At 40.2% G+C, this 27,969-nt stretch overlaps 2 protein-coding genes across 3 annotated transcripts; one reads left to right on the forward strand and one right to left on the reverse strand.

Annotated features, from left to right (window-relative positions):
• The first annotated feature begins 5,820 nt into the window (after nucleotides 1-5,820).
• Nucleotides 5,821-7,209, forward strand: LOC133786145 (uncharacterized). Its single transcript, XM_062225356.1, has 2 exons — nucleotides 5,821-6,474; nucleotides 6,637-7,209. The coding sequence occupies exons 1-2, from the start codon at nucleotides 5,821-5,823 to the stop codon at nucleotides 7,207-7,209; spliced, it is 1,227 nt and encodes a 408-aa protein (XP_062081340.1).
• Nucleotides 7,210-16,530: 9,321 nt separating this feature from the next.
• Nucleotides 16,531-27,918, reverse strand: LOC133783457 (uncharacterized). 2 transcript variants are annotated; one of them, XM_062223088.1, is made up of 4 exons: nucleotides 26,746-27,914; nucleotides 25,550-25,618; nucleotides 23,238-24,400; nucleotides 16,531-16,788 (listed from the first exon to the last, which is right to left on the reverse strand). In XM_062223088.1, the coding sequence occupies exons 3-4, from the start codon at nucleotides 24,388-24,390 to the stop codon at nucleotides 16,766-16,768; spliced, it is 1,176 nt and encodes a 391-aa protein (XP_062079072.1). In that variant the 5' UTR covers nucleotides 24,391-24,400; nucleotides 25,550-25,618; nucleotides 26,746-27,914; the 3' UTR covers nucleotides 16,531-16,765. The 2 variants fall into 2 exon arrangements, 1 of the variants encoding a protein (XP_062079072.1); XR_009870900.1 differs by lacking the exons at nucleotides 16,531-16,788; nucleotides 23,238-24,400 and adding an exon at nucleotides 24,414-24,932 and having other exon boundaries at nucleotides 26,746-27,918.
• Between the last annotated feature and the right edge of the window lie 51 nt (nucleotides 27,919-27,969).

Consider the following 27,969-nt stretch of genomic DNA (forward strand, 5'->3'; position numbering starts at 1 on the left):
TATTGTTGAAAAAAAACTGCAAAAAAAACCTATATTTGTAATAGCGTGACCAAAAAAGAATATATTGTATGAGGACTCATGATCAGTGCCAATAACTATAGCTAGTGTATGTGATATTGACCCATTGACCCATTAGGGTTTTCCCATTATCGGAGTATAGTGCATGTCTCTATGTCAGTGTAGGCACTACAAAATATATATTTTTTGTGAAATTATTACAAAATATCCTACTTTCAGTCACAACAAAATTTGTAAGTAAAAGTAAAAAAATTTGCCGAAAGAAAAATGATCATATATATGTTGTAACTAAAAAGTTTGTGGCTAAAATTATAAGTCACAAAAATTATAATTTGGTAGGACTAAATGTGTTTTAGTCGTAATAAATTTTATCACTATATATAATATGTTGCGATTAAAACTATATTAATGACAACTTGTGTCTATATATTACTGTTTAGTCACAAATAATTTTTTGTTTGTATTAGAAATTATATACATACATATGTTGTTACTAAAAAGTTTATGATTAAAATTATTAATCACAAAAATTACAATTTGGTGGGACTAATAAATATGTTTTAGTCACAATAAATTTTATCACAGTATATAATATGTTAGGATTAAAACTATATTCATGATAATTTGTGTCTAAATATTATTACTGTTTAAAAATTAATTACATTTAATCACACACGATTTATGTTATGATTAAAGGTAACTTTGTTGGTAGTGAGGGTTTTGTACAGTCCATTATTTTGTTTTAGATAAAGTGGTGTAAAAGAGGAATAATCAATCATCTCGATTAAATATAATGATTCAAATAAAGATCAATTAATAACAATTATCAAGTAATTTAAAGAAATTAGATTTTTCATTTTATTTGTCAGTGAGTGTGTGGAGAAAATGAATATTGCATATTCTACAAGTTGGTACGTAGTAAATTATTAGCTTTATCTTTCAAGATACAATTTCTTAATGTGAGATTTTATTTATCTTTTTATTGGAGATAATTTTAGTCTGATGGCTAGCAAAATAATACTAACATTATAAGAATAGTAATTTTTGTCGGCACAACTAAAATAATTTATAAATAATATATTTTATATTTGAAAAGAAGGCTCTCCATCACTCTTAATAATTGTTGGAGGCGAGCTGAAAGCCTGGTCAAAGAGAACAAGAAGCTTGTCGAGGAGAAAGAGGTGGAGGCCGTGGAAAAGAAGCAAGTGTTTGATGACCTAGAAAAAGCTAAGGGATCATTGGAAAAGGCCAGGTGCATCACCAAAACAAACAAAGACGAAGCCTTGAAGTTTGAGAAGGAGCTCACAAAGAGTCAAGAGGAGTCGAACAAGCGGGGAAGAGAGTTTCCGAGCTGGATCATAAGATAACGACTCTCGAGCACAGGATTTACAACCAAAGGAACCTGGAGCACTTTAAAATGGCTACTTTTCAATTGTTTTGGAAGCGCAATCAACATGCTGATTTTGATTATCTTCCCGAACATATGTAAAGCAAGCTGAGCTGGAGAAATGCGCTACGTGTCTTGACGAGGAGAATGACCCTCCCGCTTCTCCTAATGAAAATATTTCTTTGGCCACTGGTTTTAATGCTGGCACTCCCACCGACTAGCGTTCACCTGCTGCTTGATTTTCTCTATTTCTTATCTTGTAATACATTTTTTGCAATGTCCGAACAACCTGTTCGTGATGTTGAGACAACAGGCTACTTATTGTAGTTTCCCTTTTAAGTTTTTCATTACATCCAAGCAATTTTGCTTGCGGTGTAAATATAATCTTATTAATTAGTACTTTTAATATTTACATATTAAAATACATGCTCATATGACCGAACTGATAACTCTACAAAATAGAGTTATTTTACCACTTTTTATGTGTAAATTGTTGCTTAATTATTGAGTTTTTAAGTAATTTATTCAGTTTTTAAGTAATTTTGAATTTATTAGTCTTATCATGATTTTATATACTTTTGTGTGTTTTTATAATTATTTTGTTGTAAAATATTGTAGTTAATTATTTGAATTATTATTGTTAAGTTAGTGGTAAAAAAAATGTTGTATTATTGAAATTAAATGTTAAATATAAATTATGTTATAATTGATATTTTCAAAGAATTAAATTGATTTATTTTATAATTGAAAATATTTTATTATGATTTATTTTATATTTATTATATAGGGAATTTATGGTATTTTTGCTCTTGAAAAAAAAAAGCAAGAAAAATGAGAGAAAAGTGGTATTTTTGGGAGAAAGCTAAGGAAGTAGGCCTTTTCCTTCAGCAGGCCCAAGGCCCAATGCCACGAAGCCCAACTCCTCCCAGCAATCATTTCTCCTCCAACCACCACGTTCAACTCCCCTGCCATTTCTCCAAATGCCACCTGCCAGCCTCCAAACATCAACCTGCCTTCTTCAGCAAACCGCCAGCACACGCCAAGCAGCCTCCAGCAGCTTCTCCACCACACCAAGCACCCTTCGGCCCAATCCTTTCCCCCAGCCCACACGCCCAGCAAAGCAAAAGAAAAAAGTGTCTTGAGCCCAACAAAAGCTTGCTTTTGTACCCTTGTCCCTTTGCCAAAAATACCACATTTTTACCCCCACTTTCTACACATTTTACCCCAAAACATCATTATTACACTCTATATTTTACCCTTATTTGCCATATTATAATTAATTTAATCAATTTAATTATTTTAAATTGATTATTTTAATTCCCATTTTTTGGCTATAAATAAGGGAGTTAGGGGAGGTTACCATACCAAAAACTCTACACATTTCAAAACCTCTCCATTCTCTTCATCTTCTTCTTCTTTTTGGTTATTTTCTATGTATTTTTAGAGGAAATATTTGGGGGTTTCTCCTCTAAATTTTCCTATTTATGTTTGTCATTTTTAGCTTGTATTTTCTATTCTAGTTATGTGTTTATAATCTTTTTAAGATTATTAAGGTGGTGATGAAACAATTTGTAACTAGATAGTATTTATTTTGTATGTTGATTTCCCATTTTGTGCAACAAAGTTTATGGAATTTTCTTCTTCAAATATCTTCTTTCATCTTAAATATCATGTATTTTGGATTGTTAGTACATATTTATACTTTGTTCTTCATTAGTGCAAAAACATAATATTCTTTGTGTAAGACGTGTCATTAAATTGTACACATCCATGCTTAGAACAAAAATATTATGTTTTACCTTATAAATAATGTTCATTGATTTATTTGTTATTTCATTAGATTAATTTACACTAAATGCTTTGAAATTATAATTTGGAAAAGTGAAGAAAAAATCTTATCTTTTTAGAAATAATTTATGCTTAAAATTATAAATCTATTTAGAAAATGATAGTTTTATTTATTTTAACTATCACTAAAACTTGTGAATCAATGTACTTATAAATATTATTGAACTTATATTTTGTGGATTCTAATCCTTAATAATCTTATTTTACCATCTTGATTTTTACTTTTAATTTATGTTTATATATTTGTCTTTAATATTTTTATTATTGTCTTTTATTTTATTTTCATTATACAAAACTCTCATCAATCTTTGGAGCTAGGTTAGAATTTATTAATTTTGATTTAAAATAGTTTTCTTTTCGATTTTAAGACAACTCCTTTGGGTTCGATATCCTTGCTTACACAATCACTATTCTATATGAACGATTCGTGCGCTTGCGATTTATAAATTTTTAAACATATCCGTTTTGGGTCCATCACGAACCTAATATAACACTTTATACTCTTCAATATTTTTCATGCTTTCATTGATTTTGCTCGTTTGTTTATATATTTTCATATGCTTTGCTTGTGCCTTATTGTTGGGCCCAAAATGTTCGGCCCGAAAACACTTACCTCATTTATCAAATATTCAAAACGGAGCGTTTTGACAAAGAGAGGTTCCGAAGGTAGAAGCTGTGGGTCAGAGGCAATCCGCGCCTCTGACCCCTGAGCGAGACATTTTAAAAGTCGGTATTCTTGGAGGGAAATTCAATTATTCTCTTTCCCCCTTTTTAGGGTTCACTTGAACCAACTAACTGCTTTGTATATTTCATCCTATAAATATGAGATTTTGAGAGGAGAAAGGGATCGGACTTTGAACTGACTTAAAGCATCGGAGTGTCTTTCTTGCAGGTGATCCCGACGAGTCAAAGGCAGATTTCATCACCGGAGTAGAAGCAAGTTATCATTCATCGTTGGGATTTTACTTCCAGATATAGAAAGACAAATTGTTGCCCCAACAATTGGCCCCGTCTGTGGGAACCGACAAGCACATCGGCCTTAGCCACGTCGTCGAACCAAGAAATCAAGATCCACTACGAACCCAGAAATCATGCCACCAAAAGGCAACGGAGTTTCGGGCCCAGTCGCACAACGCGTCCCTCCGACGGACATGAGCGACCAGATCGAAAGGATGTGTCGTCTATTGGAGGCGAGCCAACAGCGATCCGACGAAGCAATCAAGACATTGACCGAAGCCCAAGCTAGGCTCGAAGCCGAGATTGCTGAGCTGCGCAGGTCCGCTGACACGACTCGCAACACCCAAGCCCACGAGAATCTTGATTCTAGCAGATCTGACGTTCTAATCGACCGCATTAATTCCCCACATCAAAACATGAACCCAGGTAACGGGCAATCCCAAGGCATCCCGCCATCCTTCGGGGCCGAAGAGCGACAAGCCCCAACCTCTGACACGCATGGGCGGGCAGAAGCAGAACCCACTGGACCCGCTCAGCCAGCAGCCGAAGTTCGGCCTCAACGCACCACACCTCAAGACGCACACGATTCTCCCTCTGAAGGTCGCGTTCCCTCGATCCGTTTCTTGGACAGCTGGAAAGAAGACATGATGAGGGAAATGATGCAGAAGTTCTTAGATGGGTGATCCGCCTACGCCACCGAACATTTGGATCTAGTATCAAGAACCACTGAGAAATCACCTTTCTCGGAATGGATTCAGAATGAGCCAAAGCCTCGGGACTTCGTCATCCCTTCCCTGCCTGCGTTCAATGGAAAGGGAGACCCTCTAAACCACCTATTTCAATTTCAACAGAAGATGGCATTAGAAGCTAATAACGAAGCCATACAATGCAAAGTCTTTTCAACGACTTTCTCCGGGCCAGCTCTGTTATGGTTCCGACAATTAAAGCCCGGGTCACTCAACAGTTTTAGTGATCTCCGACGGTCCTTCTTACAGCAGTACAACGCGAATCGAGAGGCACCCAGAACAATGGCCGATCTCTATTGAATCGAACAGGGGGAGAATGAACATCTGAAAGCATACTTACAGCGTTTCATTGACCTCGTGCATCAAATCCACGACGTCGACCCACTCACCGCAGCAAATCTCTTCGTCAAAAGCCTGCAGGTGGGATCACTCTTACATGAGAATCTCACCATGACACCACCATACGACATGGCAGACGTGCAGACCCGAGCCGAGGGCGTCTTCAGGGTATTAGAATTTCGAGAGCGCGCACAGAAGAAGACTGCACTCATCTCTGCTTCGCCAACAAATAATCCTTCACCACCTGCCAGGGATGACAAGAGGAAACAGAACCAAACATATCATATGAAGGAAGGAAAAAGGCCAAGACAGGATCGACAACCATCATGATACCCATCCTTCGAATACACCGTCCCGCAAGAAGTCCTTTATGAAGAAAATAAAGACAGACCTATCTGGCGAGAGCCCTACAAAATTACCACTCCATCTGACAGAAGGGATAAAAGCAGATACTGTCTCTTCCACAAAGATCACGGTCATACAATCGCTGAATGCCACAATTTGAACAATCAGATCCAAGCCCTCATGAGGAGCGGGAGGCTTACCCAATACATCAAGGAGACAGGCAGACCAGGCGCCTCGCGACAGAACTCAGCTTCTGCCCCCGCTCCGCGGGCGTCAGACCCCGTGCACACAGCCTCTGACAGCACCCAGGAGCCTCTTAAGCAAGTCCCTATGATCCACGGGATCGTAGAACCCACCGATAACCAAGAGCATGCAACTAAAATCCACAAAAGGATGGAAGAACGAGTGAAGCGATACAAATCATTAGGCCACGTGGTCAATCTCATCACTTCAGAAGACAGTAGCTACCCAGCCTCTGCAATCACCTTCACCGAAGATGACCTGAAGGGCGTCCACCTACCCCATGATGATCCACTCGTCATTTCCCTACAAGTTGACCACTGCCAGCTGGGTAGAGTTCTGATCGATGGGGGCAGTGGGGTTGACATCCTCTTCTGGGAAGCCTTCCAGAAGATGGGGCTGGAGGAGAATCAGATCCGGCCCTCCACCATGCCCATTTTGGGATTCAATAGCCAAAGAGTCTATCCAAAGGGTGTCATTCGATTAACTGTGGTAGCTGCAGAACGCGCCCTGCCAGTAGACTTCCTCATTATAGACTCCACCACAAGTTACAACGCCATCATGGGGAGAAATTGGATCCACCGGATGCAGGGGGTAGTCTCAACTCTACATTAGGTGATGCGGTGTCAATCACTCAATGGGCGATACACCGTCGACATCAAAGGCTGCCAGAAGCAGGCCAAAAAATGCATCCTTACCTTAAAAGAAATAAATAGCTCTGGATCTGCTTCCCATGACAACTCCCCTGACAAATAGCAATTACAGCAGGACTTACCAGCGTGCCTAAAAGGAATCAATCTAGAAGAAGACCAAGAAAAACCCCAAGTTACACTAGATACCTTAGAACAAGTGGGTCTAGACGACGCTGACCCCTCTAAAACAGTGCTGATAAGTACCAAGTTCTCTGGAGAAGAGAGGCAGACCCTCATACGATTTCTCAAGACCAGAATGGGAACTTTTGCTTGGACTCCACATGACATGCCCGGAATAGACCCTTCTGTCATGAGTCACAGTCTGAATATCTCCAATAACTTCCCACCCGTCAAGCAGAAGCAGAGGAGGTTCGCTCCAGAGGTGAATCAAGTCATACAAGAGGAGGTCCAATGGCTCTTGAGCACAGGGGCAATAGAAGAATGCTTATACCCCAGTTGGCTTGCCAACCCCGTCGTGGTACCAAAGAAGAATGGGAAAAAGAGAGTATGCATAGACTACACAAATTTAAACAAAGCGTGTCCAAAGGATAGCTGCCCTCTACCAAAGATCGGTCAGATGATAGACGCCACAGCAGGATATGAAAGGATGAGCTTCCTTGACGCTTACTCTGGATAAAATCAGATCCCCATGAAATCAGAGGATCGTATTCATACGACTTTCATAATAGAGGGAGGATTATATTGCTACAAAGTCATGCCCTTCGGTATAAAGAATGCAGGCGCAACATACCAAAGGTTGACGCACAAGCTGTTTTGCTCATTACTCGGGAGAAATATGGAGGTTTATATTGATGACATGGTCATCAAGTCCAAACACAGCTCTTCACATATCGACGACTTGACTGAGTGCTTCGACATCCTTGATGCTTATAAAATGAAGTTAAACCCCTCTAAATGTGTCTTTGGGGTGTCCTCTGGACAGTTCTTGGGATACGTCGTCAGTACTTGAAATTACGCGTTATTTCAAGTCAAAGGTCCGAAAACACGCTTTTAGCATTGGCGACCTGGTCCTCAGGAGAGTCTTCTTAGCCGGCAAGGACCCCAAAGATGGAGTATTGGGACCGAACTGGGAAGGGCCTTATCAAATAGTCGAGGTCATAAAGGAAGGAACCTACAAGTTAGCCCGGCTTAATGGAGAAGCGGTCCCACGAGCTTGGAACACCATCCACTTAAAGAAGTATTATCAGTGACACCCTTGTAAGGCTTACTCAGAAAGGCCATTTCTTATGTATTAAGCAATGAGAATTAAATCTTCTTTCATTATTGTGTATATTTGCGAATGTAATCTCAAGTAACCACGAAAGACCCTTTCCTAATTACTTAGGGGGGGGGGGGGGGGCATATGGTACCTGGATAATATAACCAGGCCGCCTTAAAGACTTAGAAGTTGATTCAAATCGATTGGTCGATGTTTTTTTTTTAAAAACACGACATATTGATAAAGGATTAACACGAACTAAGTCCTATCTTGGATATAACCAGGTCCTAAAACTTAGAAGTTGATTCAAATTGATTGATCAGTGTTTTTCTTAAAAAGCACAAGATATTAGTCAAAGAATTAACACGAACTAAGTTTTCAAACTAATGTCCTGGACATAACCAGGTCCTAAAACTTAGAAGTTGATTCAAATTGATTGATCAATGTTTTTTAAAAAAAAGCACAAGATATTAGTCAAAGAATTAACGCGAACTAAGTTTTCAAACTAACGTCCTGGACATAACCAGCTCCTAAAACTTAGAAGTTGATTCAAATTGATTGATCAGTGTTTTTCTTAAAAAGCACAAGATATTAGTCAAAGAATTAACGCGAACTAAGTTTTCAAACTAACGTCCTGGGCATAACCAGGTCCTAAAACTTAGAAGTTGATTCAAATTGATTGATCAATGTTTTTCTTAAAAAGCACAAGATATTAGTCAAAGAATTAACGCGAACTAAGTTTTCAAACTAACGTCCTGGACATAACTAGGTCCTAAAACTTAGAAGTTGATTCAAATTGATTGATTAGTGTTTTTCTTAAAAAGCACGAGATATCAATACAAATTAACGCGAACTAAGTTTTTAAAGCGAGGTCCGGGATTCAACCAGGATTTGTCTTAAAAATTGGATCAAGATTGGTTAATATGTTTTTCCCAGAAAAATATAAGAGCATCAATCATGGCACCACCAAAAAGAAAAACAAACTAAGGTGCATAGAATCAAAAATTGATAAAACCAATTGTCTCGAGGTGAAAAAACCTCATACAAAGTTACAAAAAAAAATATACATGTAAAAAGAAAAAGAAAGACCCTAGGCTCCACCGGGCTGCTCCGTTGAGGTCGCCGTCTCGCCCTCCTGCTCGGCCACTGTGGAGGCCTCCCCAGTCTTAAAAGGTGCCTCTTGCTGGAGGCGAGCTTTGAACCCTTCCCGGAAGGCCTCCCAGTTTGCTCCTAAAAAGGAGAAGTCGCCGTCCGAGTTGAAGACCCAACAGTGGTAGAGCATGTCCTCCATGGAGGAGCTGGAAGCTGCCTTCTTTGTTGCCAGGGCGGCCTTAGCCTCCTCGTCTCTAGTATTCGCAGAGTCCAGTTTGGCCATTACGAAAGCTAGGGTGGCCTTGGTAGCCTCGGCCTCTTGAAGCTTAGGATGGGCTGCATCCAGCTTAGCCCACGCAGCCGCCAAGGCATCCTTGGCCTCCTTTTCCTGCTTTTGGGCCGTCTGCAGGGCGGCCAAGGTAGTTTGATGGGCGGCCAAAACCGCCTGGTGCTCGCCCCTCATGTCCTCGAGCCGAGCCTTGGACCTGGATATGCTCCGGTGAAGAGCCAGAGCGCCCTACAAAACAAAGAGGCAACTGCCTTGGAAAAAAAAAAGAGAAACAAGGCAAAGCATGGTAACCAAAGAGTATGAAAGGGCAAAGCCAGCTTACCGTTAGAGCCATTCCCAGTGAAGACTCCATCACACTCTCCGGGCTCCTTGTTTCGATTGCCCGCAGGTCCCTCTCGGTGGTGTTGTAGTAGTGGTCGACGGTGTAGGTCACCGTCTCATACACCGTCCCCTGGAAGACGTCAGGAATCTTCTCCAAGGCCTGGGGGTCCACCAGAACGCGCACCTCGGGGGCTACGGCTGTCAGAGTCCCGGCATCCACCTCCATGTCCCGAGCAGGGGACGAAGCTCGTGGAAGGGGGCGGGGGCATCTTCTCCACTGCCGGAGGAGGCGGAGGTACCTTGGCCTGGGCAGCCGGGCTCTGGTCTTTCCCCTTTGCGGGGGATTTGGATGTTGTCCCAGCGACCTTCTTTGCCACCCGGAGCTTCTTCACCATGGGCCCGGAAGCCCTAGCGGAGGAGTTCCCTCCGGTGAACCTAGCTCGCAAAACAAAGACAACATTAGTATACAAGTTAGCATTTATGCAAGAACAACAAAGATAAGGAGAAAACAGAATTAAAAAACATATATCGTAAGGGATCCTACCCCCCGAGCTAGAAGAGGAATCTATGGTCACGACCATCGGCCCCGGAGCTTCTGCGGGGGAATCTAAGTCAATGATTTCGCGAGCTGGCACGGGTTCTGTGTAATGCCCCAAATTTCCTAATAAGGTTTAGGACCTTGATTAGGAGGCCGGGAGGGCCATAATTGCTTTATTGTATTATTTAATGATAATGTGCATGTTTAGGTGTATTAAATATGCATGTAACCCATTTGTGATGAATTGGGTGATTTTCATATTTTGGCCATTTCAGGCATTTTTGGCATATATGTGAAATGGGCGTGGTGCTTTGTTATTATTTGGTTATGCCAGGGTTACCCAGCACAAGACGATCCTAGGAGGTAAGCTAGTGGGAAAGTCACAACGGGATTTAAGCTTGACTTGGAGTAAGTCAAGGGGTATTTAGAGCATTACCGGGTTATTGGGTAATGGGAATTAATATTTGGTGATAAATTGGGAGTTAGTAAGATCAGGGGGAAATTCTGGAGGTTTTGACTATTTTGTCCCCGGGGGTGCTTTCGGGACCCCGAGCACTAGGATTTGGTTGAGGCTACTTAAGCTTGAAGTAACCTTTTAAAAGAATAAAAAGAACGTTCTGTACGTTCTCTCTCCCTCTAAGTTATACTTTCGTCTCCCAATCGCATTTTCGAAGGAAACTTGAGTTCTAGGACTCGGATTCAAGCGAGGATCGAGGCATAGCGATCCTAGGAAAGATTAGAAGCTTATTAGCCGGAGGATTTAGTTGGAAACAACTCAATTGGAGGTAATTCAAGTTTTAAGTTATAAGTTTTTAAAGTTTTTAAGCTTGAATTGGATTTTGTGTTTTGATGTGTTTTTGGGTGATTTGAGACTTGGGTTTTATGGGTTTTGGATCATGGGGATGTTTGGGAACTTTGATTTTTGGGTTTGGAGATGTTTGGATATGTTTATGAAAGGATTTTAGATGAAGAAATGGAGGATTTTTGGCTGGGTTCGAGGTTGAGCCGCGGCCCTGTTCTTGGGCGATGTGGCTCAAGCTTGAAGAAGTTGCTGATTTGGTGCTGATGGGCTATTTGAGCTGCGGCTCTATGGGGTAGCCCTGAGGCTCTAATTGCTGTCAGAGAGGATTTTTGGGCCTGAATTGAGTGGGGCTGCGACTCTAAGGGTTGGGGCCGCGACTCAAAAGAGGAAAAGTGACCAAAATGGGTTTTTAGTCATGGGAACTCAAACCTTAGGCCTCGGGATCATTCCTACTACCCGGATTGGTGGCGTTTGATGTCTCGGAGGCTAGGTCTTGGTTCCGGGATTGGTTTTAGAACTTGAACTCATTGGATCACCATTTTTGGTTGTGACTAGGTTATCACTAGAGGCTTGGAGAAAGGATCGTGCTTGTGGCTCGTTTACTGGTAACCTGTGCTTGGACCAAAGGTAAGAAAACTGCACCCTGTGTATATGAGACATGCATGGCTATTATTGGTGTATGTCGGTTGATTATTATGTATGACATGCATGGCTATTATGATGCATGTTGGTTGATTATTATATGAGACATGCATGGCTATTATTGGTGTATGTCGGTTGATTATTATGTATGACATGCATGGTTATTATGATGCATGTTGATTGATTATTACGTATGACATGCATGGTTATTATGATGCATGTTGGTTGATTAATGAGTATGACATGCGTGGTTATTATTGATGCATGTCGATTGATTATTATGTATGACATGCATGGCTATTCTTGATGCATGTTGGTTGACTATTAAACGTGACATGCATGGCTGTTATTGGTGCATGTTAGATTGCTGGATTTATTGCATGAGAAACATGTGATTGGGACATGCTTTATATACTGAGTATGATATCGTTCAGAGCTTGAGCCTCTGTGTTTATGCATGGCCCTAATAGCACTAATACCTGTTTAGTAAGCATGCTAAATGCCTCGTTTATGGATACGGAACATGAGATATTTGATTGGTGGCATGTCTTACTTGTGGATGACACTGACTAATCAGGGACTGACTCTAAAGTCGAGAATCATGCATTGAATGGCTCTATGGCATTAATGCTAGACCGACCCTAGGGTCGAAGAACTTATAAGCGCTTGCCTGGTCTACGACCAGATGACTATAGCCAAGGTATATGACCCCGGTGACCGTTTGTCACATGGCTAAGGGACGTTGTCCATAGTTTCGACTCTAGAGTCGTGAGGAAGGTTATGTTGGTGACTAATCACCTTGCACCTGTCCTAATCAAACTTATGAAAGGATCATGTATCAGTTAAGCCCTGGTGACCCTATCGTCACATGGCTAGAAGGAGCGATGCTCATTATTGTGACTTTTGGCTATTGTCGCCTATTTGCTTGGACTGATAGTCCTGAATGGTTATTATGATCGTTGTTGATATTATATCAAGCTCTATTGGGTTTTCTTGCTGGGCTTCGGCTCACGGGTGCTACGTGGTGCAGGTAAAGGCAAGAGGAAGCTGGACCATCCTTGAGTTGGAGAGCTTAGGTGATGACGTGTACATATGCAGCTGCTCGTTTGCCACGGCCGAGGTTTAAAGTGGAACTAGGGTTGAACCCTGTTTTGCCGCTTAGAACGACCTGTTGTATATATTTTCTGTAATAAACTCTGAAACTTTATTTTCGGGATCCCAATGTATATATTAAACGTTCTAGTGAAACGTTACATCTTAACCAAAATGTTTAATCCCTAAACCGCTAATCACACTTAGTCACACGTTTTTGGCCAAATGACTCGATTAGCGAGTTTAGCACTGTTTACAAGGCACACCGTAACGGTCCCTGGGGTTAGGGCGTTACATTCTGGGTCCGAATCTGGCTCGGGACTAGACTCTTCTACGTACTGCCTAAGACCCAGAGCTACGGTACCCTCCCGGAGGGAGGGCCATGACCGAAGGTTGGTCCCATACTCCTCAAATAAGGTCGACCTAAAGGCTAGGGTATTGTCTACGACTACGGTACCCCTAGGACGACTACTTTCATAATCCAGCACAAGCTGGTCGACACAATGGAGCAGGGTTATGTCAAGGTCTGGGTCACTTCGATGGCGTTCGACGGGCTAGTTGGGATTAAACCTAGCTAGCCGGGGGTCTGCGGTGGCCCTATCTAAGCCCCTAAATAGATATGGGTTACCTTGGCCGGAGGGGCCGGCTGCTGCCCCGGACTGGGCCCTCTCCATGTTAGCTTCTTGGGCGACCTCCCGCGCCCTCTTCCGTCTCACGAGGGGCACCTCGTCCTCTTCCTCCTCGTCTCCTCCCTCGGCCTCCTCCTCGGGAATGGGCCTCATCTCGCGAGCTGGGGGAGGCCCCCGCGGTCTCCTCAGGTTCAAAGTCTGGCCCGGGGAGATCAGTTTGCATGCCATCATCGTCTCGTCTGTCACGAGCTGGCGGTAGTCCTTTTCACCGGGGGCAGACCCGCCAGCGTCTCGTACTGACTCCCGAGGATCACAGACTTGTCTGTCCTCGCGAAAATGGCTGCAGAATTATTCTAAGTCAGAAATGGATAAAGGGGGAGCTAATCAATACTTAACTTGCGAGCTAGGAGTAAAATGTACTTACGAGGACGGTTGAAGTAGTGAAGTTCGCAGTTGCGAAACCCTGTGGACATAAAGAACTGGCCTTTGAAGTCGTTGGGGTGGCTGGGCAGCTCGATGACCGCAGCCGTGTTTGGAAATCGGGTTAAGTAGTAGAACCCGTCGCCTCGCCCCTGCTGCTCCGGGCTGGCCTTGAGGCAAAAAAAATATAAGATATCTGCCGGAGTGGGGACCTCCCACTCCTATTTCAGGAACAGATATCTCAACCCCGCCAACAAACGGTAGGAGTTGGGGAGGAGCTGGAAAGGAGCCAACTTCACATAGTTGAGGAAGTCGGCAAAATATTGGTCCAGCGGGAGGAAGGCCCCAGCCTTGAAGTGCTCGTCACTCCAAGCCGCGTATTCCTCGTCGAGCGGCGCGCAGCTCCGCTCACCTTCTAGGGGAGGTCGGGCGATCAGGGCGCCCCTCCCCAGCTCGATGTTGTGGGAAAGGAATATTTTATTCACTTTCCCCTAGTCAGTGATCTTCGAGACGATCTTCTTAGCCTCGAAGAAGGCGTCGGGCGCCACCTCGAGCTCCCGCTCCACGGCCGGCCCGAAAACGGGGATGGGGGAGTCTGTCACCACCTCCTTTCCTTTGGATTGTTGGGAGGACAAGCTGCCTGTGGTCTTTTTTGGGGCGTTCTTCTTGGGTCCCATCTGGTCGCCCAGCGAACAAAAGAAGAAATTTTAGAAAGGGCGACCTGAACATAAGAAAGAATTTGAAGAGGTGTTTCCTTTACACGGGCTGAGGTAATCTCAGCTCGTGGAGAGTGAGACTACGCGGTTCTATGAACACGGGCCTATGCTCCCAACGGATCCCCTATTACTCGGAATTCGTGTGTCAGGAGGGTCAGGATAAAAGTTTTCCTTGGAAGGAAAGTTTCAGTAGGAAAGAGGTGCAAAACCGCCTGTGAAGCGTGTCCCCTAGGCTACCCAGTTTTGCACCCAAAATTCTGGATATTTTGAACAAGCCTACCAAAAAATCTACCCAGAAGGTTTCCCCAGAAAACGCACCCTATGAGCCATACTCCTAAATGGTTTTCTTCTACAATCGATGCCCTAACCTAAAATCCTACACCCTTCATACCCACAAAAAACCAACAAAACATTGCATGCAGCTACAGGAACTATTTACCTAAGCTACAGTGAAAAGAAAATTTAAAGCATGCACAGTCATAAAACTTACGAACTGTTTTGCTGTGGGGGGGATGAAGGGGTCGTCTGGGTTGGGGCCTCGATGGAGTAACTGGTTCCAAAACCTCAAAGGTGCCCTTGCACCCGATCTTCTGGAATGCTGGGAATGGTAACCGGGAGAAAAATAGGGTTTTTTTTTTGAGGATGAGAAGAGAGAAGAGGATGGGAAATTCAGAAAATTTTCAAATAAACGGGTGGCCCATGTGTATGGTGGCCACCCCTTTTATATACGTGAAAGGCCATGAGAGGAGGGCCGTTGGATCGCCCTGATGTGGGATCCGAGGCTCTCCACTCGAAAGGCGAAATGACGACTGAGTATAGGCTAGGCCATTTAATGCGGTTCTCGGAAGACGTACCGTCACCAACCACGATGCTCCACGTATTCGGCGCCTGCGTAATGGATGGAATATGGAGAGTCCATGGAGAAGCCTAAAAGCCCCTACTGTGGCCCCAAATGACGTCGTGTGCCATGAGCAGAGGCTTGGGGGGCAAATGTACGCCCTAATTTTCCACGGGCTATTAGCGAGCTGAGATATGGCGTAATTATATCAGCCACGTGGGTACCACGTGGCCGGAGCTGCTGTTGTCAAGTCCTACCTCTTTAGCTCGAGGTAACCAAAGGTCTATCAAGACCATTTAAGGGCCGAGTCAGGACTATGAAGACTGTAGGTCAAGAAGGCATCCAGCTCGGGGCACGAGCTGGAGTTGGAAGCTGTGACCTTTTATAAAGTCAGCCACGCAATGTAAACGTGCATTTATCAGACCTCACGTGTTTGATATATCCCTGAATTCTCGGACACGCAGCAGGAACGTGCGTGTTCAGGCACCCACGACTGGGATGGGCCGTGCGGCCCATTATCCCCCTTTTATTGATTAGACCACACTTCATGTGTCAGGTTTTAGGAATTAATCATGAATGTCACAGAAGTGACATGATGGGTAAGGAGGTCACGGGATGACCCCCCCTTACCAACCCCCAGGTGCCTTCTCCTATAAATATGGAAAGGCTGGGAGTTGCAAAGGCTTGGATTCTATGGTGTAACAAAATACTTTGTAAAGAATACCAGAAATATAGTAATAATAGTGGCTGGTGGAGTAGAAGGATTTTAACCTTTGAACCACAAAAAAAAAAGTGTTTGCATTACCATTTTACATTAAGATCACTCATCTATTTCGGTTCAACACTTAGCACTAATCCCATTCTCTTATTTTCTTAATTACCTGTTGGTGAAGAACTGCGTCAACAATTAGCTTCTTAGAAAAACTAATATTTATTTTGAGTTATAATAATATTAAATAATACTACTGTTTGGTGGAGTGCGATTATTTTAAGGAATTAAGTGGTGATTTTTTTTAATCATAATGATTTTAAGTAGATAAAGTATTACGTTATTGTTAGGTGAATATTTTAATAAGAAAATAATGGGGATATTATCTAATTCCTAAGCCTCCCAAGATAGGTGGGAAAAATGGTTCTAGTCAAATAAATTTATATATATGTTACATGATTTTTAGAGTAATCTGTTTTGAGGGGATATTTGAGTTAATGGATTATTATACGTGTATTCCTTAAATGGTGGTAAGTATTTAGACTTAAGTTTATTTAAAATTTATATAGTCAGCTAGTTTAGAGTTGTTGGTGATTCTCTTTGTAACGCCCCGATTTCCCGAGACGTTACTTAGGGAGTCCATTTAAAAATAATAAACAATAAATACTTTAAGACACTAAGAGAACATATGTATTTAAAATTTAAGCAGCAATGAGATCTCATTATTTAAAAATAAAAATGTTGGACGCTAGGTTTAATAACAAAACATAAGGAAAATAACCATTCAAGTCTGAAAATTTAAAAACATAACATTTATTTCTAAAAACATAAAATAACTGGAGCCCAGCCTCTAACATGTTTCGTCCATGCCTCGAGCCCGCACCACTCACTGCTTTGCTTTGCCTTTACCTGCACACAGAGTACCCGTGAGCTAACGCCCAGTAAGAAGAGCTATGTAGGACATAACTCCCCAAACCAGAAAACATAAACTTTCAACTAAACATAAATAAACATCATAAGCACAATAATCATCGTGTGATATATAAACACCATATCACACTAACATAATGTGAGTTACACTCACACACATAAATACTAACAAGTCATGTTGATCGGACATGAAATGTAATCTGCCTTGCCTGCGCTGTACTCACACTCGGCATTCCCACGGTGGCTACTAGTCTAGCCTGCGCTGTACTCACACTCGGCCGTTCCCTCGAGACATCGTTGCCCTGCCTGCGCTGTACTCACACTCGGCAGTTCCGTGGTGGCATCCTATTATCATGAGTTATACACACCCAAGATAATTCCTGCAAGTGCTATACTCACACAAGCAGCTAAAATCTAGTAGCACGCCTACTCTATCCTCTTAGCATGTCTACTAACTAAAATCTCTAGCACTATCCTCATGCTAGTCAACCTAATGCAACAATTCAGGTCACAAATATAATTACATAACTAACAAATAAGAAAACAAGGTTGTACGCATAACGTACACCCTATGCGCAGATGTCCACTCTTCTTACCTTACACAGTGCGTTTTCCGCTGACGTGTCCCGAACCACTCGCTGCGTCACCTCGATGACCACTAGCTCCTAGACGTCCAATTACACAGCGAAAATTTAGGAAAAAAATAAAATAGGCGTTAAGGTTTTGTTTCGAAACCTTAATTATCGAAATAATTTAACTATGCCATTTTAACATGCATGACACGTAAATTAAAACAATTTTCCACAAAAGGTTCAAACCATCATGTCACATACACAAACAATGATGTTTCTAACATATTGCATGAATTCATATAATTACTTTTTATGTGAAAATTACCAAAATACCTTTTAATATCATAATTACATTAAAGACTCAATAATTTTATAAAAATTATCATATGACAACAAAATTTAATAAATAACTTTTCCAGAACCCTAAATAATCAGCAAATTCTCATATACGACCAGAAAAATAATTTTTAACATTTATAAATTATTTTTCCTCAATTTCTCAAATAAAACCCAAATAATATAAATAAATACACAACCAAGCCCAAAAATCAAACTAACATACAGAACTGTTTAAAATTCCAAAATAAACTTATAAAAATTATTTTAGAATTTTCTGGGCAAAATAACTAATTTTCTTAATTAATTTATAGAGAAACTAATTAATTAAAGAAAAATTAATAACTGATTAAAAATAGAATCTAACTATACAGATCGGTTTCTACACCCTACAGTAACACACAAAAATTATCTAAGGTTCAGAACAGTAGCATTAATATTTTTTTTTATATTTAAAATATAACATAAGCCAAATAAATCATGAAAATTTCATAAATGATACAAATTCGAAATAAAATTACAGAGAGCCTTAGAATCTCATTTTAAACATATACAAAAATTCTCAGAATTTTCAGAATACTTTAAATAATTTTCCACATTTATTTTCTTAAATCACACATTTAAAAGTAAATAATTGAAGAAAATTATCAAATACGATCAAAACTTAAATCTAAACGTACAAAGTCATTCTAAAACATACAGATATCATTGAAACATAAAATCATATTTTTCTGAACAATAAAAATATTTTTCATAATTAATCTTTATTTAAACTTCAATAAATCATAATAATTCAAAGAAAAATCAGAAAAATATGAAACCAGTTGGAAAATGCTCTAAAATTAATGTACTAATTTTTAAGATTGAAAAACCAAAAAAAACACCTCAGTAAACACCCAGATCGGGTTCGCCGGGAATATCGCCGGTTTTGTCTTCTTCTCCGGCGACGGCGACTCTATGGCTGACTTTTGCTGCTTTCCAATCCTTCTCTTGCTTGGAAAATGATCCCCTTATGTCCAGAACTTCAAATCAATAGACCCCAGCCCAAAAAGATGTCCGTAACCCCTTGTTCCGAAGTCTTCTTCTCCAAGTCCGGTGTACCGCCAAAAATGGAGCTCAAAATTAGTTTTTCTTGCTCTAGACCATTTCAGCCCATTTCTTCACGTCAAAACCGATTATTGGAGTCCCCTAAGCTTGTTTATCACCAACCACACACACCATACACTCTTGAACACACTTAAATCCAAAATTATCCAAGAATATGCATTTTCTTGGATAAAAATGGTGAATCACAATCCGAGGCTTTATAAATGTATTTCTCACACTCAAAATGTTTATTTCCTCCCCTAGAATGATTCTACAATGCTCTTTACTGCCCAGATTTTTCCCAAGTGCAAGAACTCAAAAATTTCTTCTCTTTAAAAAAAAAAACGATAAGAACACTCTCTCTCTTCAATCCTTTGATTCCCTCAATATTCCCACGATTTCTTCATCAGATTATCATGGTAACACGTTTTGGAAATAGGTTTAAAAAAAATAAATTAGCGTTTGAAGTGGTAAAATCCTCTTTTCAAGGAATTTATTTTTTTTTTCTTAAAAAAAAAATAAAATAAATTGACTAAGTTCCACAACTGATATTATCAGTTAAATTTCAAAAATTTAATCAATTTTATGAATATTTAATCATGTTAAAACAGAAGAAATAAAGTCTCTAAAATGCCCCTTGAACCAATCCCAAACTTGAGGGTATTATGGTCTTTTCACAAATTCTAATATTTAATATTATGGTAAATCAAAAATTACACATAATAAGATAAAATAATTTCAAGCATATTATTATTACTATTATGCTCATAATAGTAATAATAATTACTATTATAATTTTTAAATAAATAAAATAACTTAACCCGAGCCATTATTTATTCACTTTTCTTTTATTCTCATGTTGTGATTCCACAAAAACTCAAACATGAGAAACCATGAATTTTATTTCCATTGGAAGTCATACATATCCAATAATCCATCAAAGGAAAAGAAAAAAAAATGACAAGGATGCACACAATGGGAAAATTACGAAATTGCCCTTCCGGGAAAACGGATATTACAATTATCCCCCCCTGAAAAGAAATTTCGTCCCGAAATTTTATTCAAACAACTCGGGATACTGCTGCAGCATATCAGACTCTAATTCCCAGGTTGCCTCCTGAACAACACTGTTCCTCCACAATACCTTTACAAAGGAAATGGTCTTATTCCTTAGAACTTTTTCCTTTCGATCGAGTATTTTCACTGGACGCTCATCGAATGACAAATCCTCCTGCAAACCCAAGGTCTCGTAGCTCAGCACATGCGATGGGTCGGATACATATTTTCGAAGTTGTGACACATGAAATACATTGTGCACCCCGGACAATGATGGTGGTAAAGCTACCCTGTAAGCCACATTGCCCACTCTATCCAAAATCTCAAAAGGTCCGACATATCTGGGACTTAGCTTTCCCCTCTTGCCAAACCTCTTCACCGAGATTCCTTTCCTTGGAGTCACACGAAGAAATACATGATCACCAACTTCAAACTCAACATGCTTGCGCTTTAGGTCTGCATAAGACTTCTGTCTACTCTGAGCTGTGACCATTCTAGCCCTGATTTTCTGAATAGCCTCATTGGTGTGTTGCACTGCATCGGGTCCAAGTAGTTTTCTCTCTCCTAGTTCATCCCAGTGAAGTGGGGACCTACACTTTCTTCCATACAACATTTCATATGGTGCTACCCCGATGGTAGATTGGTAGCTGTTGTTGTACGAAAACTCAATTAGTGGCAAGTATCTACTCCAGGATCCCTGAAAGTCAATGACACACGCTCTGAGCATATCTTCTAAGATTTGATTTGTTCTCTCAGTTTGACCATCCGTTTCTGGGTGATAAGCTGTACTGAACTTCAACCGAGTTCCCATCGCTCTTTGCAAACTCTCCCAGAATGATGATGTAAACCGAGCATCCCGATCACACACAATAGAGTACGGTGTCCCATGTAGCCGTACTATCTCATTCATGTACAACTCGGCGAACTGATCCATAGAATAAGTCATGCGCACTGGTAGGAAGTGAGCTGACTTAGTATACCTATCCACAATTACCCAAATTGCATCGTGCTGTTTTGTGGTCCTAGGTAACCCCGTCACAAAATCCATAGATATCTCATCCCATTTCCATTCAGGAATATTCAACGGTTGCAATAGCCCCGCTGGTCTTTGATGTTCTGCCTTAACCTGTTGACAGGTTAAGCATTTTGCCACATATTCCACTACATCCTTTTTCATTCCCGACCACCAATACAATACCTTAAGGTCATGGTACATCTTAGTGGTCCCGGGGTGAACTGAATATGGGGTAGTATGAGCTTCTGCCAGAATCTCTTTCCTCAGCTCATCATTGTTTGGCACACAAATACGCCCCTTGAATCTGATTAGTCCAGTATCTGACATAGTGAAATCCTTGGCATTCCCATCCTGCATCTCTTGCTTTAGGTCACTTAACTTCTTGTCTGCATTTTGTCCTTCCCTGATCCTTTCTAACAAGGTGGACTGAAGTGTAACCTTTGCAAGTTTTCCTGTGATCAGTTCTATACCAGCGCGTTCCATGTCTTCTAGGATCTTCCTTGATACTCCTTGTAAATAAGAAACCATTCCCGGCCCTCTGCGACTAAGTGCATCCGCCACAACATTGGCTTTACCAGGGTGGTATAGTATGTCGCAGTCATAATCCTTGACTAACTCCAACCATCTCCTCTGTCTCATATTTAACTCCTTCTGGGTGAAGAAGTATTTGAGGCTCTTGTGATCGGTGTAAATCTCACATTTCACCCCATAGAGATAGTGACGCCAAATCTTCAGTGCAAAGACAACCGCTGCTAATTCCAGGTCGTGTGTCGGATACCTCTGCTCATAATCTTTCAGTTGCCTAGAGGCATAGGCTATCACCTTACCAGACTGCATCAGTACACATCCCAACCCTTGTTTTGATGCATCACAGTAAACCACGAACTGCCCGTCCTCTGAGGGTAAGCTGAGTACAGGTGCTGATATAAGCCGACTCTTCAATTCCTGGAAGCTCTGCTCGCATTTATCTGACCAATTGAACTTCAGATTCTTTCTTGTCAATTCTGTCATCGGTGCGGCTATCTTTGAAAACCCTTCGACAAACCTCCTATAATAGCCCGCCAAACCCAGAAAACTTCTGACTTCCGAGGCATTCTTTGGTCTTGGCCATTCTTTCACTGCAGCAATCTTTGCAGGATCTACTTTCACTCCTCCATCGGTGACAATATGACCCAGAAAACCAACCTCAGATAACCAGAACTCACACTTCTTGTATTTGGCATATAGCTGATGTTGTCTTAATCGTTGCAAGGTCAGACGTAAATGAACCTCATGTTCTTCTTCTGTCTTGGAGTAGACCAATATATCATCTATGAACACAATGACAAACTGATCCAAGTACTCCTTGAAAACCCTGTTCATGAGGTCCATAAAAGCTGCTGGGGCATTTGTGAGTCCAAACGACATCACCAGAAATTCGTAATGCCCGTACCTGGTTCTGAAGGCTGTCTTTGGTATATCATCATTCTTGATCCTCAATTGATGGTATCCCGACCGAAGATCAATTTTTGAAAACACCTTGGTCCCCTGAAGCTGGTCAAACAGATCATCGATTCTTGGCAAAGGATATCTGTTCTTTATTGTGACCTTATTCAGCTCCCGATAATCAATACACATCCTCATAGACCCGTCTTTCTTCTTGACAAAAAGCACTGGTGCGCCCCAAGGAGAATAGCTCGGTCTGATGAACCCCAACTTTAGTAATTCCTCCAATTGAGTTTTGAGCTCTTTCAATTCTGCTGGTGCCATTCTGTATGGTGCTCGAGATATTGGCGTTGTCCCTGGCATCAGATCAATTACAAATTCTATCTCCCTGTGCGGAGGTAAACCTGGCAGTTCTTCTGGAAAAACATCGAGGAACTCAGCTACAACTCTTGTCTCTTCAGGTCTCCTTTCTGTCTCTTCGGTTTCATTGACCATGTTCACGAGATACCCCAAACATCCGTGTTGCAACATTTCTCTAGCTTTCATCGCTGATATGATAGGAGTTCTGGGTTTCTTGCTTATGCCTTCGAACTCAAACAAATCTCCACCTTCCGGTGCAAAGACCACTTTCTTGCGTTTGCAGTCGATAGATGCACCGTATTTGGAAAGAAAATCCATCCCCAGAATTACATCAAAATCATACAAATCTAATACAATCAAGTCTACATACAATTCCCTCCCACCTATCCATAAAGGTACAGCTTTAACCCAATTTTTAGATATTACATTTTCCCCAGAAGGTAACATAGTCCCAAACCCCACATCAAATATTTCACTAGGTGCATTTACAACATTTACAGTTCTACTAGAAATAAAAGAGTGTGATGCACCAGAATCAAATAAAACTTTACATGTGATATTGGCCATAGGGATCTGACCTGTTACGACGGAAGGACTTGCCTCAGCTTCAGCTTGGGTGATGGTGAAGACTCTGGCTGGGACGTACTTGTCATCCTTCTTCTGTTCTTCCTTACTGCCAGATTGTTCCCATGTCGGACAATTGCGCTTCACATGACCTTCCTTCCCACATTTGTAGCAAACTCCAGCTCTGCACTCACCAAGATGGCGTTTTGTGCACTTAGGGCAAGGTGGAATGTTTCTGCTACCATTTCCACCAGGACGGTTGTCATTGTTGGGCTTGGGCCGTTTATCATTTCTGGCTTGGCTTGGCTGGTCCTGTACCCTTTTCCTATTGTCAGTGGAGGTGGTTGCCCCACTCTTCTTAGCATCTCTTCTAGCAGCATTATCTTTCCAGATTCTCTCTTCGCTTCTTTCAGCCGTAAGAGCCATTTCCACCACTTCAGCATAGGTGAAAGCACCTCTAGAAACAATCTCCACATCCCGAGCTATCATTGGTTTTAGACCTCTCACAAACCGGTCCGCTCGTACCTTGTCAGTAGGTACAAGATCCTTGGCAAACTTCGCCAACCGATCGAACTTCTGTGCATATTCTGTCACCGAGAGATTACCTTGAGTCAGCTTGGTAAATTCATCCATTTTTGCTGCTAACACTGCTGAGTTGTAGTATTTATCATTAAACACTTGTTTGAATCCGTCCCAATCCATAGTGTTAACATCCCGTGATTGCTCCACTACCTCCCACCAAATCCGAGCATCTTTTCTCAGCATGAAAGATGCGCACACCACTCGTTCATTTCCTTGAACTCCCATCATGTTCAAGATCCTCTCCATCCCACTGATCCACTCCTCTGCCTGGACAGGATCGATGCTGCCTTCAAACACTGGCGGGTGTTGCTTTCGAAACCTTTCAAACAAAGGCTCCATACGATTCTCCGCAACTGGTAACCCTACGATGGCAGGTGGCTGACTAACCATTGGTGCTTCAGACCTTACAGGTGGCCCAGCTTGCTGCCTCAGTTGATTGATCTCTGCGTTCTGTCTTTGAATGGTCTCTTCCATTCTCGCAAGACGTTCCTCCCATCCTTGTGGCGGTTCGGGCTGTGCTGCATTCATTGCTGCTCTCCCCCTACCTCGACCACGTCCTACTCTGACTGATCTACGAGGGAGCATTCTCAATTTCCTGAACCACACACGTAAATAACTTATAATGAAAAGGAATTATTGCGGTAAGAGATCATTATAAGAGAACACTAAGTACATAAATGTGCATAGTCAAAAAGCAAAAATTCTTAAGTAATCTTTAACCGCTTACAGTACAGTGAGTCGAGCTCGTCCTTGGCGATGAACTTTACATGTTAGGGCTTATCACAGATTCTTTAGGACCGTTTTTCTCTGATACCATACTGTAACGCCCCGATTTCCCGAGACGTTACTTAGGGAGTCCATTTAAAAATAATAAACAATAAATACTTTAAGACACTAAGAGAACATATGTATTTAAAATTTAAGCAGCAATGAGATCTCATTATTTAAAAATAAAAATGTTGGACGCTAGGTTTAATAACAAAACATAAGGAAAATAACCATTCAAGTCTGAAAATTTAAAAACATAACATTTATTTCTAAAAACATAAAATAACTGGAGCCCAGCCTCTAACATGTTTCGTCCATGCCTCGAGCCCGCACCACTCACTGCTTTGCTTTGCCTTTACCTGCACACAGAGTACCCGTGAGCTAACGCCCAGTAAGAAGAGCTATGTAGGACATAACTCCCCAAACCAGAAAACATAAACTTTCAACTAAACATAAATAAACATCATAAGCACAATAATCATCGTGTGATATATAAACACCATATCACACTAACATAATGTGAGTTACACTCACACACATAAATACTAACAAGTCATGTTGATCGGACATGAAATGTAATCTGCCTTGCCTGCGCTGTACTCACACTCGGCATTCCCACGGTGGCTACTAGTCTAGCCTGCGCTGTACTCACACTCGGCCGTTCCCTCGAGACATCGTTGCCCTGCCTGCGCTGTACTCACACTCGGCAGTTCCGTGGTGGCATCCTATTATCATGAGTTATACACACCCAAGATAATTCCTGCAAGTGCTATACTCACACAAGCAGCTAAAATCTAGTAGCACGCCTACTCTATCCTCTTAGCATGTCTACTAACTAAAATCTCTAGCACTATCCTCATGCTAGTCAACCTAATGCAACAATTCAGGTCACAAATATAATTACATAACTAACAAATAAGAAAACAAGGTTGTACGCATAACGTACACCCTATGCGCAGATGTCCACTCTTCTTACCTTACACAGTGCGTTTTCCGCTGACGTGTCCCGAACCACTCGCTGCGTCACCTCGATGACCACTAGCTCCTAGACGTCCAATTACACAGCGAAAATTTAGGAAAAAAATAAAATAGGCGTTAAGGTTTTGTTTCGAAACCTTAATTATCGAAATAATTTAACTATGCCATTTTAACATGCATGACACGTAAATTAAAACAATTTTCCACAAAAGGTTCAAACCATCATGTCACATACACAAACAATGATGTTTCTAACATATTGCATGAATTCATATAATTACTTTTTATGTGAAAATTACCAAAATACCTTTTAATATCATAATTACATTAAAGACTCAATAATTTTATAAAAATTATCATATGACAACAAAATTTAATAAATAACTTTTCCAGAACCCTAAATAATCAGCAAATTCTCATATACGACCAGAAAAATAATTTTTAACATTTATAAATTATTTTTCCTCAATTTCTCAAATAAAACCCAAATAATATAAATAAATACACAACCAAGCCCAAAAATCAAACTAACATACAGAACTGTTTAAAATTCCAAAATAAACTTATAAAAATTATTTTAGAATTTTCTGGGCAAAATAACTAATTTTCTTAATTAATTTATAGAGAAACTAATTAATTAAAGAAAAATTAATAACTGATTAAAAATAGAATCTAACTATACAGATCGGTTTCTACACCCTACAGTAACACACAAAAATTATCTAAGGTTCAGAACAGTAGCATTAATATTTTTTTTTATATTTAAAATATAACATAAGCCAAATAAATCATGAAAATTTCATAAATGATACAAATTCGAAATAAAATTACAGAGAGCCTTAGAATCTCATTTTAAACATATACAAAAATTCTCAGAATTTTCAGAATACTTTAAATAATTTTCCACATTTATTTTCTTAAATCACACATTTAAAAGTAAATAATTGAAGAAAATTATCAAATACGATCAAAACTTAAATCTAAACGTACAAAGTCATTCTAAAACATACAGATATCATTGAAACATAAAATCATATTTTTCTGAACAATAAAAATATTTTTCATAATTAATCTTTATTTAAACTTCAATAAATCATAATAATTCAAAGAAAAATCAGAAAAATATGAAACCAGTTGGAAAATGCTCTAAAATTAATGTACTAATTTTTAAGATTGAAAAACCAAAAAAAACACCTCAGTAAACACCCAGATCGGGTTCGCCGGGAATATCGCCGGTTTTGTCTTCTTCTCCGGCGACGGCGACTCTATGGCTGACTTTTGCTGCTTTCCAATCCTTCTCTTGCTTGGAAAATGATCCCCTTATGTCCAGAACTTCAAATCAATAGACCCCAGCCCAAAAAGATGTCCGTAACCCCTTGTTCCGAAGTCTTCTTCTCCAAGTCCGGTGTACCGCCAAAAATGGAGCTCAAAATTAGTTTTTCTTGCTCTAGACCATTTCAGCCCATTTCTTCACGTCAAAACCGATTATTGGAGTCCCCTAAGCTTGTTTATCACCAACCACACACACCATACACTCTTGAACACACTTAAATCCAAAATTATCCAAGAATATGCATTTTCTTGGATAAAAATGGTGAATCACAATCCGAGGCTTTATAAATGTATTTCTCACACTCAAAATGTTTATTTCCTCCCCTAGAATGATTCTACAATGCTCTTTACTGCCCAGATTTTTCCCAAGTGCAAGAACTCAAAAATTTCTTCTCTTTAAAAAAAAAACGATAAGAACACTCTCTCTCTTCAATCCTTTGATTCCCTCAATATTCCCACGATTTCTTCATCAGATTATCATGGTAACACGTTTTGGAAATAGGTTTAAAAAAAATAAATTAGCGTTTGAAGTGGTAAAATCCTCTTTTCAAGGAATTTATTTTTTTTTTCTTAAAAAAAAAATAAAATAAATTGACTAAGTTCCACAACTGATATTATCAGTTAAATTTCAAAAATTTAATCAATTTTATGAATATTTAATCATGTTAAAACAGAAGAAATAAAGTCTCTAAAATGCCCCTTGAACCAATCCCAAACTTGAGGGTATTATGGTCTTTTCACAAATTCTAATATTTAATATTATGGTAAATCAAAAATTACACATAATAAGATAAAATAATTTCAAGCATATTATTATTACTATTATGCTCATAATAGTAATAATAATTACTATTATAATTTTTAAATAAATAAAATAACTTAACCCGAGCCATTATTTATTCACTTTTCTTTTATTCTCATGTTGTGATTCCACAAAAACTCAAACATGAGAAACCATGAATTTTATTTCCATTGGAAGTCATACATATCCAATAATCCATCAAAGGAAAAGAAAAAAAAATGACAAGGATGCACACAATGGGAAAATTACGAAATTGCCCTTCCGGGAAAACGGATATTACACTC

This window comes from Humulus lupulus, chromosome 6 (genome assembly GCF_963169125.1).
Source record: "Humulus lupulus chromosome 6, drHumLupu1.1, whole genome shotgun sequence".
In the NCBI taxonomy this organism is placed as follows: domain Eukaryota; kingdom Viridiplantae; phylum Streptophyta; class Magnoliopsida; order Rosales; family Cannabaceae; genus Humulus; species Humulus lupulus.

Coding starts and splice junctions, on each gene's coding strand:
- LOC133786145 (XM_062225356.1), top strand. CDS start 5,821: ATGAGGAGCGGGAGGCTTACCCAATACATCAAGGAGACAGGCAGACCA. Junction 6,475..6,636: donor GGATCCACCGGATGCAGGGG/GTAGTCTCAACT, acceptor CCTGACAAATAG/CAATTACAGCAGGACTTACC.
- LOC133783457 (XM_062223088.1), bottom strand. CDS start 24,390: ATGCTCCCTCGTAGATCAGTCAGAGTAGGACGTGGTCGAGGTAGGGGG. Junction 16,789..23,237: donor AAGTCCTTCCGTCGTAACAG/GTCAGATCCCTA, acceptor CTCTGTGTGCAG/GTAAAGGCAAAGCAAAGCAG.